This window comes from Pygoscelis adeliae, unplaced genomic scaffold, assembly GCF_000699105.1.
Source record: "Pygoscelis adeliae isolate BGI_AS28 unplaced genomic scaffold, ASM69910v1 Scaffold436, whole genome shotgun sequence".
Classification (NCBI taxonomy): domain Eukaryota; kingdom Metazoa; phylum Chordata; class Aves; order Sphenisciformes; family Spheniscidae; genus Pygoscelis; species Pygoscelis adeliae.
The window spans coordinates 1,323,400-1,334,846 of NW_008825051.1; the positions used below are offsets into that span (position 1 = coordinate 1,323,400).

The 11,447-nt window shown below is 56.1% G+C and overlaps 3 protein-coding genes across 3 annotated transcripts in view; 1 reads left to right on the forward strand and 2 right to left on the reverse strand.

Moving 5' to 3' along the window:
• The window catches only part of BSPRY (B-box and SPRY domain containing), a 10,436-nt gene extending 1,367 nt beyond the window's left edge, over window positions 1–9,069 (forward strand). The window contains 6 exon segments of the mRNA XM_009326389.1: window positions 28–126; window positions 734–964; window positions 2,752–2,777; window positions 4,048–4,172; window positions 8,556–8,771; window positions 8,774–9,069. Coding sequence (XP_009324664.1) covers window positions 28–126; window positions 734–964; window positions 2,752–2,777; window positions 4,048–4,172; window positions 8,556–8,771; window positions 8,774–9,069 — 993 coding nt within the window.
• Window positions 9,070–10,288: 1,219 nt separating this feature from the next.
• Window positions 10,289–11,427, reverse strand: HDHD3 (haloacid dehalogenase-like hydrolase domain containing 3). Its single transcript, XM_009326370.1, is given in 2 exon segments — window positions 10,289–11,121; window positions 11,123–11,427. Coding segments are annotated over 2 exon segments (729 nt in total). The 5' UTR covers window positions 11,189–11,427; the 3' UTR covers window positions 10,289–10,458.
• ALAD (aminolevulinate dehydratase) overlaps window positions 11,193–11,447 on the reverse strand; it is a 6,654-nt gene continuing 6,399 nt past the window's right edge. The window contains exon 9 of the mRNA XM_009326390.1: window positions 11,193–11,219. Within this exon, the coding sequence (XP_009324665.1) occupies window positions 11,193–11,219 (27 nt within the window). The remainder of the gene's footprint in view (window positions 11,220–11,447) is intronic.

Below are 11,447 nucleotides of genomic sequence, written 5' to 3' on the forward strand. Positions count from 1 at the left end.
CCCGCCGCCCGCCGCTCCGCGTTCCAGAACAAGATCGTGGACCGGTGCGAGCGGCTCCAGCTGCAGAGCGCTGCGCTCCCCCGGCCCGTGGACGGGGTGCTGCCTGCCAAGGACCAGGGCGTCCTGGTGAGTCCCTGCCCCTTCTCCCAGCGCAGCGTGGAGCGTGCTGGCCCCGTGTGCCCCCCGTTCCCGGTGGAGATGCTGAGCTCTTGCGGGGCTTGTTGGTGTGCAGGGGTTGTCCCTCTCCTACCCCACAGCTTGTGCAAGTGGAGTGCCAGGGTGCGCCTGCGATTCCTGCTTCATCTGCCTAAAAAATGCACACAAACAATAAATTTCTTGGTGTTAGCATACAACCATCAAACATCCCACTAGGACCAGTGTCTTACCGATTCCTGATTTTATTTGTGCCTCACTGTCACTGAGGACAAAAGACAGTTCTCGTGGTGGCTCTGTTTCTCGCTGACAGCGAATCCAGAATGGTCTGCTGAGGGATGGGACTCTGGTCCCTCGCGGGTTGTCACTTAGGTACCAGGGTTAGGCCAGGAGGCAGTGGGCAGGTTTGGGACTGGTTGTCCACTTTACCTCTCCTTGCGTCGTGATGATTACTGTGGCTTGGGCTCAATTAACAGAGTAATCTTAACAGCTGAGCCCACAGAAAGCCAGCAGAAGCGGTTGGTGCTCTTGTTGGGGTTGAAGCAAGGCTGATGTTTCTCCTCTCTCCTTGCTCTGGCAGAACGCAGCCAACGCAGCGCGGGAGCTGGTAATCCAGAGGCTGATCTTCGTGGGGAACGCGTGTGAAAATGAAGAACAGCGGTTGCTGGAGAAGGTGCACGTGGAGGAGGAGCGGGTGCACCAGAGCATCCTGACCCAGCGGGTGCACTGGACCGAGGCTTTGCAGAAGCTGGCTGCCCTCCGAACCTACCTGGTGGACATGATCACCAACCTGGATGACCAGGGCCTGGTGGTGAGTACTGCTCCTTGTACCGAGGGACAGGTCAGTCAGCCCAGAGGTGACCTAGACTTTTTATCGTGGATATTATGGGACTTAAATACAGTGTTCAGCAGCTTGCTGCACTGACAGCAAGGAGGCAGAGTTGGAACAGGACCTACGTTTGCAGGCCTAGCTCAAGGAACCTCCTTCACCTGGTCCTGACAAGCCCCCGTGGTTTCTTGGTGGTTCCTAGAGCATCTGCTCTGCCCAATTTGCTTTTGCTTGCAGTGAGGTTCAGAACCACCCAGGCTCAGGTCTCCAAGCTCTTGGCTTGAAGCTGCCAGCTCTCAGATGCCTTTAGGCTTGACAGCCAGGACAGCTATGGCTTGAGAGCTGCTCTTACAGCAGTCCGTTGGGCCACCAGTTTTCTGGTGTTTTGTCTAGTTTTAATCAAAACGTGACCCTTGGGAGCACCTGCAGCTCTTCTTCAAGGTCTGCCCTGTTGTCTGGCATACCTCTGATTGGGATATTCACTGTGCAAAGCAGCCCATGCTTCCCTTCGCTCCGTTCCTTTTCTGGCTATTAAATTGTCTCGGTTTACCCAAGCGATTCCTCTCCTTGTGGACGTGAGCAGGTAGGCATTGCACCTCCTCTTCCTTGCCCTCAGCCTCTGCTTGCCACATGTAGCTTTGTGAAGAGGGAGGCAGCGGCTCTGCTTGGAAAACAGAACCGATCCCACGGACAGAAGGTAGATGGCTCTTCCTTTAGTGGGAAATGCAGCTTCTGTCCTGCTCCGGCATCTTAGCTGGCTGGGCTGTGGCCTCACTGTAGAGAGTAGAGGTTGGAAAGCAAGAGCCATCAGGTGCCTGTGGCAGAAAACAGCGAGACCCTCAATTTCTCCTTTTGCCACGTAGTGGAGGGGAAATAGGGATGATACATTCTCCACCTTGGATTGTTGGAGTTGGTGCTTGTGTCTAGCAGGAATTGATACCTGTCATGTCACAGGCAAGTGAAAGGCACGTAGAGCACCCTGCAGCTCATATTTGAGCAGGGACCAAATATTTTCCTACCACTTTGCTGATTGGGCTGTACCTTGAGAACACACCGTTGCCAGCGGGTGCAGAAACAAGGGGACTGATCACGGCAGCTTCACCCCTTATTGAAAGCTTTGGGGGTTGTTTGCTGCAAGCACAGGATGTTCTTGCAGCGTGGCCTAACGGGGTGGGGGAGGAGGGGGGACCTCAGGGCTGGGGTTTTCACACCCTGGGCAAGGCAGGGTGCAGTGGTAAGAGCTCCCAGATGCAGACAGGCTGGGGTCCACCGGAGGGGATGGAGTCAGAGCTGGTTCCTTGTGGGTCCGAAACTTTCCTCCTGCCTCGGCTCTCCCACGTGTTTCCCTTGCGCCAGACGATCCAGCCGTACTTGCGGTCTTCTGCTCTCACACCGCTTGCACGCGCAGCAGAGCGGTGGCAGGCTCTGTCTGGATGCTCCCATGCCCTTCTCGAGCTATTTGTCACCCAGCCACCCAGTCCCACTGGTGCAGCAGACATTACCCCTAGCTAGATGTAGAAGATGTATCGCCCTCAGCCGTTCCCACTCATTTTCTGAGCCAGGGAGTGCAAAGTGCTGCAGCTGAAGAAAATGGATGTTGGACGCTCCCCCTGCTCCCCAGGGCCAGCATTGGGGTGAGGAGTGGTTTCTCTGGGTCAGGAAGGAGAACGGTGCTCCCTGGGTCCCGGGTTTGCTGTGCCCCAGCCTGCGTTTGGGATTTTATCCGTGGGGATTTCAGCTGTGATGACTCTTTCTCTCCTTGTCCCCAGCGTGCAGAACAAGAGATCTTCGAGAGGTTAGTACCTGGCTGCTCCTGGTCCTTTCCCTGACCCCTGCTCCAAGCTTGCCTGCACCCTCCATGGCTCCCGCTGCGAGCAGCATGCCATTGCTCAGGCAGCAGGTGACACCCCCCCTTTCCTCCCTCACGCTGCTTTCGTTGAGGACAAGGGCAGAGCACAGAGATGCCAGCGTGGCCTCTTGTCTCTGCTTCACGTGCTGCGCTGCAGCTCCAGGCGGGGAAGCCTTGGCACCTAGAAATGCTCCATGTGCAATGTCTCGCCGGAGGCATTGCCAGATGCGCTGGCCCTTGCTTATGGGAGACCTTCTCCAGCTCCACAGGGCTCCCTGGGAGATGGAGCAAGCCTGTCCCTGGCCTGTTGGCAGGAGGTACGATTGTCCGCCTGGAAAGCTGGCGTGCTCCGTGCCTGGGGGGCTGCTGGCACAGCATCGCCCAGGGGGGCAGCGTGCCCGAGCTCCGCACTCGGCGCTGCCTCCTTCCCCAACAGAGAGATTGCGCGGAGGGGAGAACCAAGTGCAGGTGTCGGCATTTCTGGCAGCCATCATCAGTAACGTTGGGCTGCCCTTCCTTGAGGAGGCAGCTTGGTGGCTGCATTTTTACAGGCATTTATTTCCGTGGCTGCTGCAAGGGTGCTAGCTGGCACTGGTTGGACTCTGCTACCCAGAGCACTTTCAGGAGTATTTTTGCCTGGAGCCTGCCTGTAGAGAGTAAGAAATTGGCCACAGCACATCACCAGCAGCCAGTGCCAGAGCCTGTACTTACAGCCGTGAGTTCGTGTGTGTATTGCAGGCCACAGGAACCCAGCAAATCCTCAGTCTCCTTGCTGTGCTGCATGAAACCTGGAGTCCCGGCTTGCTCTCCTGCTGTATCCCCCTTTGCTCTGACAGCGAGGCTTTGTCGATAAGGAGGGAAATCTGATTCTCTCACGGCAGGCTGTTCATTGTGCTCCTCTGGTACCTTGATGGCCACGCTCAGACACGTTTAATCTGTGTCTGCTGAGTGAGGAGGCTGTTGACTCAGGCTGCTGGGATTGTGTTTTGAAACACTGAGGTCCTTTCAGAAGGGACTGTAATCAAAGCCAACCGAAAGTATCGCTTGGGAGGAAAGTTTGTCCAGAACCCCCCCGTGCAGTTTCTCTGCAGCGAGTGCTCCTCTTGCAACTGCTCCAGCTCATATTTCTGTCATACTTCCTAGTGATCTTAAACACCTCCCAGCACTGGTCAATAAATCATTGTATTTCGAAATAATGCTTGTGTTCCTTTGCTAGGACAGAGGTGGCGGAGGGAATCTTAGAGCCACAGGAGTCCCTGAAGTTAAACTTTAATCAGGCCTGTGTTCAGAGTCCGCTGCTGCATCGACTGTGGGCCTCAGCTGTTCTCTGCTGCATCGCAGGTCAGTGTCTCGCTCGGGTCTCACGCTCTCTGGGGACTCCTGCATGCTCGTTCATGTTGTGCCCAAAGAAACATCCTGATGCTGTGTCAAAACATCCTGATGCTGTGTCCTGCCCAGGACATGGGACATCCTGCCCTCCTCTGCTGTCCCAGCCCCTGCTAGTTGCTTGGAGCTCCCCAGCCAGGGGGGCAGCAGCAGCTGTAGGAGGTTTGGGAGGGGGGACAAGCAGCTGGTTGCGGCTAAGAGAACAGGGGTTTGAAAAGACTGCGTCTTTTATCAGCTCTGCTGATTAACCTCGCTTGGTTTCTTTTGCTATTTCCTGGGTCACTTGGTGACAGCAGCGAAGCTGATGCTGCCGTAGGAATCTCTGCCACAGAAATTCCTCTTTACCGCCTTTAGCACTGGCCTGCTGGTGATCTTAAAAGAGGGTGAACTCACCCGCGTGGTGTCTGTGAGATGCTCTGACATGCTGGAATGAGAAGTGAGTAAATGCAGTAGCTTTCTGATCATAAGCTGAGATTGTGGCTGTGCACGAGCTGGTGGTTTGTTAGAGACATTTGTGATCTGGTTCAGCTCTTGCTGTACAGCTGAGGTTGCATCGGAGGCGTTTGTCAGGCCACTGACGTGCTCTGGGTACAGTTTTACCAGGTTGGTGTCAGCTCTCTTGAGCGGGGGAGAGACATTCTTCCGGCTGTGATCTGCTTGAATTGCTGATTGTGAAATGTTTGCTTTTACTCTTGCTTCCGGGCCATCGTTAGAGCGTTTCAAATGTATTTTTTTGTTCCTCAAAGGTGGCAATATCCTTCACAATTTGAAAACATTTGTCCCCTGTGCCACCTCGTGAACAATCCCTGGGGTCATCTCCCCAAAGCTTTTGCATTAACCTTTGATTTTTGCTCATCTCGCTCTTGATGCTGATGAGCGGTTCATTTTTTCCATGTTTCCAGGTCCCTCTCCAAGGGGTGTGCTTCTGGCTTTTATTGCCCTTGTGTTTTCCAGTATTAGCTTGAGAACCTGTGTGTACCGGACAACACCATCATTTGTTTCTTCTACTGCAAACTCTGGTGTTGCTCTCCCTTTGTGATTAATTTCCCTCTGTTTTGAGTCTTTGAGTGCTGGCAGACATGCAAACTCTTGCAGTTGAACACTGGCAAAGTCGAGCAGGTTCTCAGCAGATGTTCAGAGCTGTCGAGTCATGCAGGACACCTTTCCCTAATTCTCTTCGTTGTGACATGTTTTTTTTTTAATGGATTCCTTTCCCAATAGCATCCTTGTCAAATGTAATGACTCTAAGGCATTCGTAGTGGGTGTGTTGGGGCTATTATTACCCTCTGGTTTGGGTTTTGGGGTTTTTTTTTGTGGTTACATTTAACATGTCGTTACTGCACGCTGAGGATGCCTGCCATATCCTTGCTTATCTCACTAGTCCATAGTCCACCCAGGACCTAGCCTTAGAGATTTAACATTAACTGCAGTGGTCCTAGCTTTCGTTAAGACACAGTAATGTTATGTTTCACTTGGTGGTCCCTCCTCCCAAAGGCAGTTGAACAGATAGCAGTCTTGTTTATTTGCTTGAAAAAAGTAAATTCCTAGCCTTGACGGTTTGCCCCTGTCGCCTCTCAAAAACTTGGAAACCAGAAGGCGAAAGAACCTCCATTTCGCTCTCAAAAGTAAACGTGATTCCTTTGATGTCTTTACTTGGCATCCAGGCTTCTGTTTCGCTTACATCTGGGGTTGGCAGCTTCTTCCTTAAACCAAGAGATGATGTAAATCTCCTGGCACCATTCTGGGAGGGATCTTGATTCATGGCCACCCGCATCAGTCCTGCTGGGGGGCAGGTACGCGGTGAGGCTGGCTGGAGACCTGACGGAGGACCCTCTGCAGAGGTGACACAGACTGAAGCCATCCCAGCTGGCTGAGACGTTGGGCTGCCGCATGGTGACCTGCCCCAGGGACCAGGCTGGGTCTGGATTCCACCTTGGTGCCTAAGTCTAGGTCCGAGGATTTTAATTTCAGATGTGTGAGTTTGGAAATGGGAAATGGAAAAAACTCTTTACTGAAAGAGTGGTTAAAGATTGGAACAGGCTGCCCAGGGAAGTGGTTGAGTCACCATCCCTGGAGGTATTTAAAAGACGGGTAGATGAGGCACTTAGGGACATGGTTTAGTGGGCATGGGGGTGTTGGGTCGACGGTTGGACTCGATGATCTTGGAGGTCTCTTCCAACCTTCATGATTCTATGATTCTATGAACTTGGATTTTTAAAAGTAGTAAAATGTGCTGCAGCTAACACATACCTACTTGACAGAGATGTTAACCATGTTCACTTACTTACCTGCTCAGCATCCCTCGTCTCTCTAAAGTGGCAAGGCCACTCTGATGGGTTCTGTACCCAGAGAAAATAGATTTTGGGGTGAGATGAATTCCTGGTGGAATTGTTCATCAGAATGTATGGGAATATCCAGAGGGCAGATTTAATCGTGACAAAACACTTGTCTGTGTGGGAAAATTTGCTGATCTGAATTACTCTGCCGTTACTCTGCCAGCGCTTCCCCTCTCTCAGGTGCTCCCCTGGAATCATAATTCCAGAACGAAGCTACGTGGGTGTCATTGGGGCGGTTATTTCCTCGTGCAGATGATCCCTGAACACCAGAATGCAACCCCGTACCTAGGTTAGATATGGGTTGCACCATATGAGGTTTAATGCCCTCCTTCTGTCAGAGGAAGATAAAGTCTCGTACTGCTCCGTTTTCTATGAATTCATAGCAGCGTTTGGCTTCCTGGAAAGTCAACCTACAAATAGGCAGCGTGGGCAAATACAGCTGCAGAGACCTACGGAGGGCACAGCGTGGCGGGCAGGCTCGCTGCAAAGCGTTTGGCTGCTGCTCAGTGAAATAAATCATCAAACGCATGAGGTTGTCTGCTTCAGCTGGAAGGGGATGCTGTCTTCAGCTCCTCTTTCTGCTCGCTGTTGCCCACGATAGCTTCCACCTAATGTGCAAGCGTGCGTGGCACTGCCACGTTGTGCAAACTGATAATTCGGCCTCGGTTCGTCTCCTCCCAGGGGGCACCAGGGCAGGTGCAGCCCTAGGAAACCCCTCGACCAGCGCTGCTGCTGTTCGGTGCTGGTCGGAGGGATGCTGACCTGCGTCGGCGTAGGTGCTGGAGCAGGTCGGGTTCTGGGACGGCCCCGTTCAGGGTGCAGCATAATGGTTTGATTCTTTTAAGGGCCTCGTCCTGCCACGTGCTGGATGCTGAGCAGAGGGTGGTTGGGAAATGGCTGGAGCAGGCGTGATACGGTGAAGTTCTTGCTGGTGGCAGGGCTGGGAGAGCAAATGACTCACCTGCGCCAGCCTTGTTCCCATGGTGGTTTAAGACCTGACATGAATGACGTGAAGGTGGGGGAAGGCCGGGCAAGGAGGGGCACCCGCAGGTAGAAACTCGGTCTCCTGGGGAGCAGGTGACTCAGCTGGGCATCAGCCTCGTCTCTTTGCCCAGCGGATTAACAGAGAGGGAAACACTTGCGCAGTTACTCAGCACTCGCACCGGGTCTGCAGACCCGCTGAGGGGTCTCGCGGGGGGGACTGTGCGGGCAGGGCGAGCGGTGCTGGGTGCTGTCAGCCCGCGGGTCTGCAGTGGAGCAGACCCCCGGCGGGTGCAGGCGTCCTCCGGGCCAGCCTGGCTCTAACCCTGGGCTGCAGCTCGCTGGGTTTGTGCTGTGGCACGAGGGCAGCTGGGCAGCCCCTTAATTCACAGCAAAACCAAATCGGGGCATGGCCGTGCTCACCTCTAATGCCTGGTGCCACCTCCCGCGGCTGCTCCAAAAGCGCTTGGTTAATGACTTGGGCTGTATCGGAGGAAAGGGATTTCCCCTGCCCAGCCCTCTCCGGTCCTCCTCGTTCCCGTATTACCGGCTTTGCAGGTTTTCTGCAAACAGCCCTGCCGTCCTTGCGCAGGCTCTTGACTCGCCCTGGCTGGGGGGAGAAGTCAGGTCCTCCTCACCTGCAGTGGGAGTGGGAAGGGACGGGGCTCAGACTTGGGTCTCTCCCAAAAGATGGGATGAACCGAACCTGCCGAGTTCTGTTTCGTGGGGATTCAGGCCAGGGTCAGAGTAAGATGAGCAGCGCCTTCTCTGACTCTGCAGGACTTCCAGTGCAAGGGTGGAGACGTGTCTGGGGAAATCTGGGCTTTGATGAGTCTCTGCATTGTTCTGGCCCTGGCTCAAGAGGGGAGGCTGCGGGGAGCTGCTGTGCTGGCACCTAGCCCGAGCCCCCAGCACCCTGTCACCCCGGGGGAGCAGACTGGGTCTCCGATGGCCGTGACCTCTCCAGGCGGTCCAGGCAGGGGCCACTGAGCCGGCGCTCACCGTGTGGCTTCTCTTGCAGGCTCGCAGGAGATTCACATCGATGAGAAAACTGTCAGCCCCAACCTCAGCCTGTCAGAAGACAGGAAAACCCTGACCTTCAGCCCCAAGAAAGCAAAGGTGGACTTGGACTGCCTTGAGCGATTTGACCACTGGCCCAATGCTTTGGCCACTGCGGCTTTCCAGTCGGGAGTCTGCGCGTGGAAGATCAGCGTGGAGAAGAGCTGCGCGGGTTTGCTAGCTCCCTGCCGCGGAAGGGGTCTGGCAACGAAGCCCGCCTGGGCTTCAACACTGCCTCCTGGGTCTTCTCGCGCTACGACAAGGAGTTCAGGTTCCTGCACGCCGGTCACCCGCAGGCGGTGGAGCTGATCAAGTCTCCGGCCGAGATCGGGGTGCTGGTTGACTTTGCGGGAGGGGAGGTCCTCTTTTACGACCCCGATTCCTGCACCATCCTCTTCTCCCACAGGGAGACCTTCGCGGAGCCCCTCTATCCCGTCTTTGCTGTGGCGCACCAGAGCATCTCGCTTGTCCAGTGAGCGAAGCGTTGCGCTCGCTGGGGGCGGGGGTGAATATACAATTGTATATACAGTGACTGTATATACACTATACAGTACCTTGATGGGGGGGAAGGAGCCCAGACAGGGCTACTGGCTTTTTTTTGGGGGGGTTGTCACAAGACCTGCCTTCAGACTACACTTCGCGTGTTTACGGCAGGTTTCCTCTCCTCCTGGAGGCTGCACCCACCCTGCGTCTGCCGAGCCAGGATGAGGGGCCAGGGTAACGCCTGGCTCTGCCAGCTGCTTTTAGGCAAATCATTTAATTCCTCTCCTACCAAGGGCAGCTTTCCAGCCTGACGGTGGGCTTTAGAAAACGGGAGAAATATTAAGAGATGCGTTTGGAGAAACGGCAGGGAGGAGGCACGTGGAAAGGGACATCACTGGGACACAGCTGGAGACACACTTTTGGGAGGAACCACCCTATGCCAGAGCAGGGACAGTGCGAGGGGCTGTCACCCGTGACCCTGTGGGGGACCCACGCCAGGGCAGGGGCAACCCTGAGGGGCTGCGGCCCACAGAGGAGCCCATGTCAGAGCAGAGGAGCAAGAAGCAAGGAGCAGCAGAAAGAAACTGAACCTGAGCTGCTCCTTGCCTTGCCAAAGGGAGCAGGAGGTCGAGTGTAACGTGGTGAAAACACGGGGAGCTGATGTTAGGCAGGGAGGAAGGAGAGGTGTTGGACTGAAGTTGAGCCAGGGAGAAAGGCAGGAAAGGTGTTTCCCTAACTGTTTAGAATTCGTCATCTTTATTTCTCAATACCCAAATCAGTAAAGCTTGCTAACTGGCACTATGTTAAGTGAAACTGCCCAGCTCCAGACTGTTTTGCCCACAGCAGGAGGCCTGCAACTGCCTCCTGGCCACTGCTGCCAGGAAGAGGGGGATGCTGGTGAGGTGGCAAACCTGGGGTACACCGAGGCACGCAGGGCCTGCGCGCGGGTCTCCTGGGTGCTCTGTGCGGGCGGACCTTCCCTGGGACGGGACCAACCCCAGCTCTGCCGATGCGCTTGCACAGGGGGATGCTCGAGCCTCTCCCCGGGGTGACCGAGAGGGGACAAACCTCAATGTCCGCCTCCATCCCTCCTGCCAGAATGAGCCTTCTTGGAGTGCAGCTTGACCCAGTCCCCTGCTCCATTAGAAGACACCACTGCCAACCCTCTTCCATCGTGTTTTTAAAGCTATGAAAGAAATCGGCAGCAATGCTGAGCGTCGGACACATTTTATTGCATTAAAACCCCTCCTGCTCCGCAAGCAGCGCTGCTCCCTGTGCTCAGAAGCACTCGCTTCTTTTCCCTGCCCAACCAGCAGCAAGAAATCCCACACCAGGACCGGTTCACCGCTCAGCAGCAGCGCTGGTCCTCCTCTGAAACGCAGCTACCCCTTCTCGATAAGAGCCAGGAGGTGGCTGAGCGTGGGCAGGATGTGCTCGGGGGGCACCCCCGGCTCCTTGCCCTGCCCGGCAGCCCGGAGCAGAAAGCCGTGCATGCCCACGGCTCGGGCTGCCCTGTAATCCCGGGCATAGTCGTCCCCCACGTGAGCCGCCTGCTGCGGGGGGACCCCGCCGAGGCGCAGGGCCTTCTCGAAGATCCTCCTGTCCGGCTTGGCGAAGCCCACGTCCTCAGAGGTGAGGATGAATTCAAAGTGGTGCCGCAGGTTGCACTGGGAGAGGACGTTTTCCAGCCGGTTATCGAAGTTGGAGACCACCCCCATGCGGAAGCCGCGCTGGCAGCACCGGCTCAGGGTCTCGCCGGCTCCCGGCAGCACCTCCCAGTTGCGGGCACTGCAGAAGTCGCGGTAGAGGTTTTCCGCCATCAGCGTCAGGACTCCGTCTTCGTGCACGCCCGAGAGCCTGAAGGTCTGCTTCACAACGTCGACCCACCACTGCTGGGAGCTCAGCCCCCGGCCCCGGCCGTAGTTGGGGAAGCGCCGGCTCTGGGCTCCGTACGCCTCCCGGAAAGACTGACCGAGAGCCTCCGGCTGCACCCGGACCCCGTGAGCCCGGGCCTCGGCCGCGTAACTCTCCCCCACCGGCCGCCGCCGGCGGCTCCCCCAGCCGCAGCAGCGTGTCCTTCACGTCCCACGTTAGTAAGCGGAGCCTAAGCATGGCTTCAGTAAAGCTCAGGACTAGGGGGAACCTAGAACAAACAGGGAGGTGACAGCCAGATGCTCTGCCGAAAGTGAGTCGGCACGGAGCGTGGCTCACGCCGCGCTGTCAGAGGGGTGTGGGCACCGGCCCTCCGTCCATGTCGCACCCACTGGTGTCAGCAGCCCCCGTGGGGGGCTCAGGCCCCCTCTGGGGTCTGCATCGCGATACGGCGGGGGAGGGAAGGCCCCGCTCCGAGTCCCAGGGTGCAAAGTCTCCA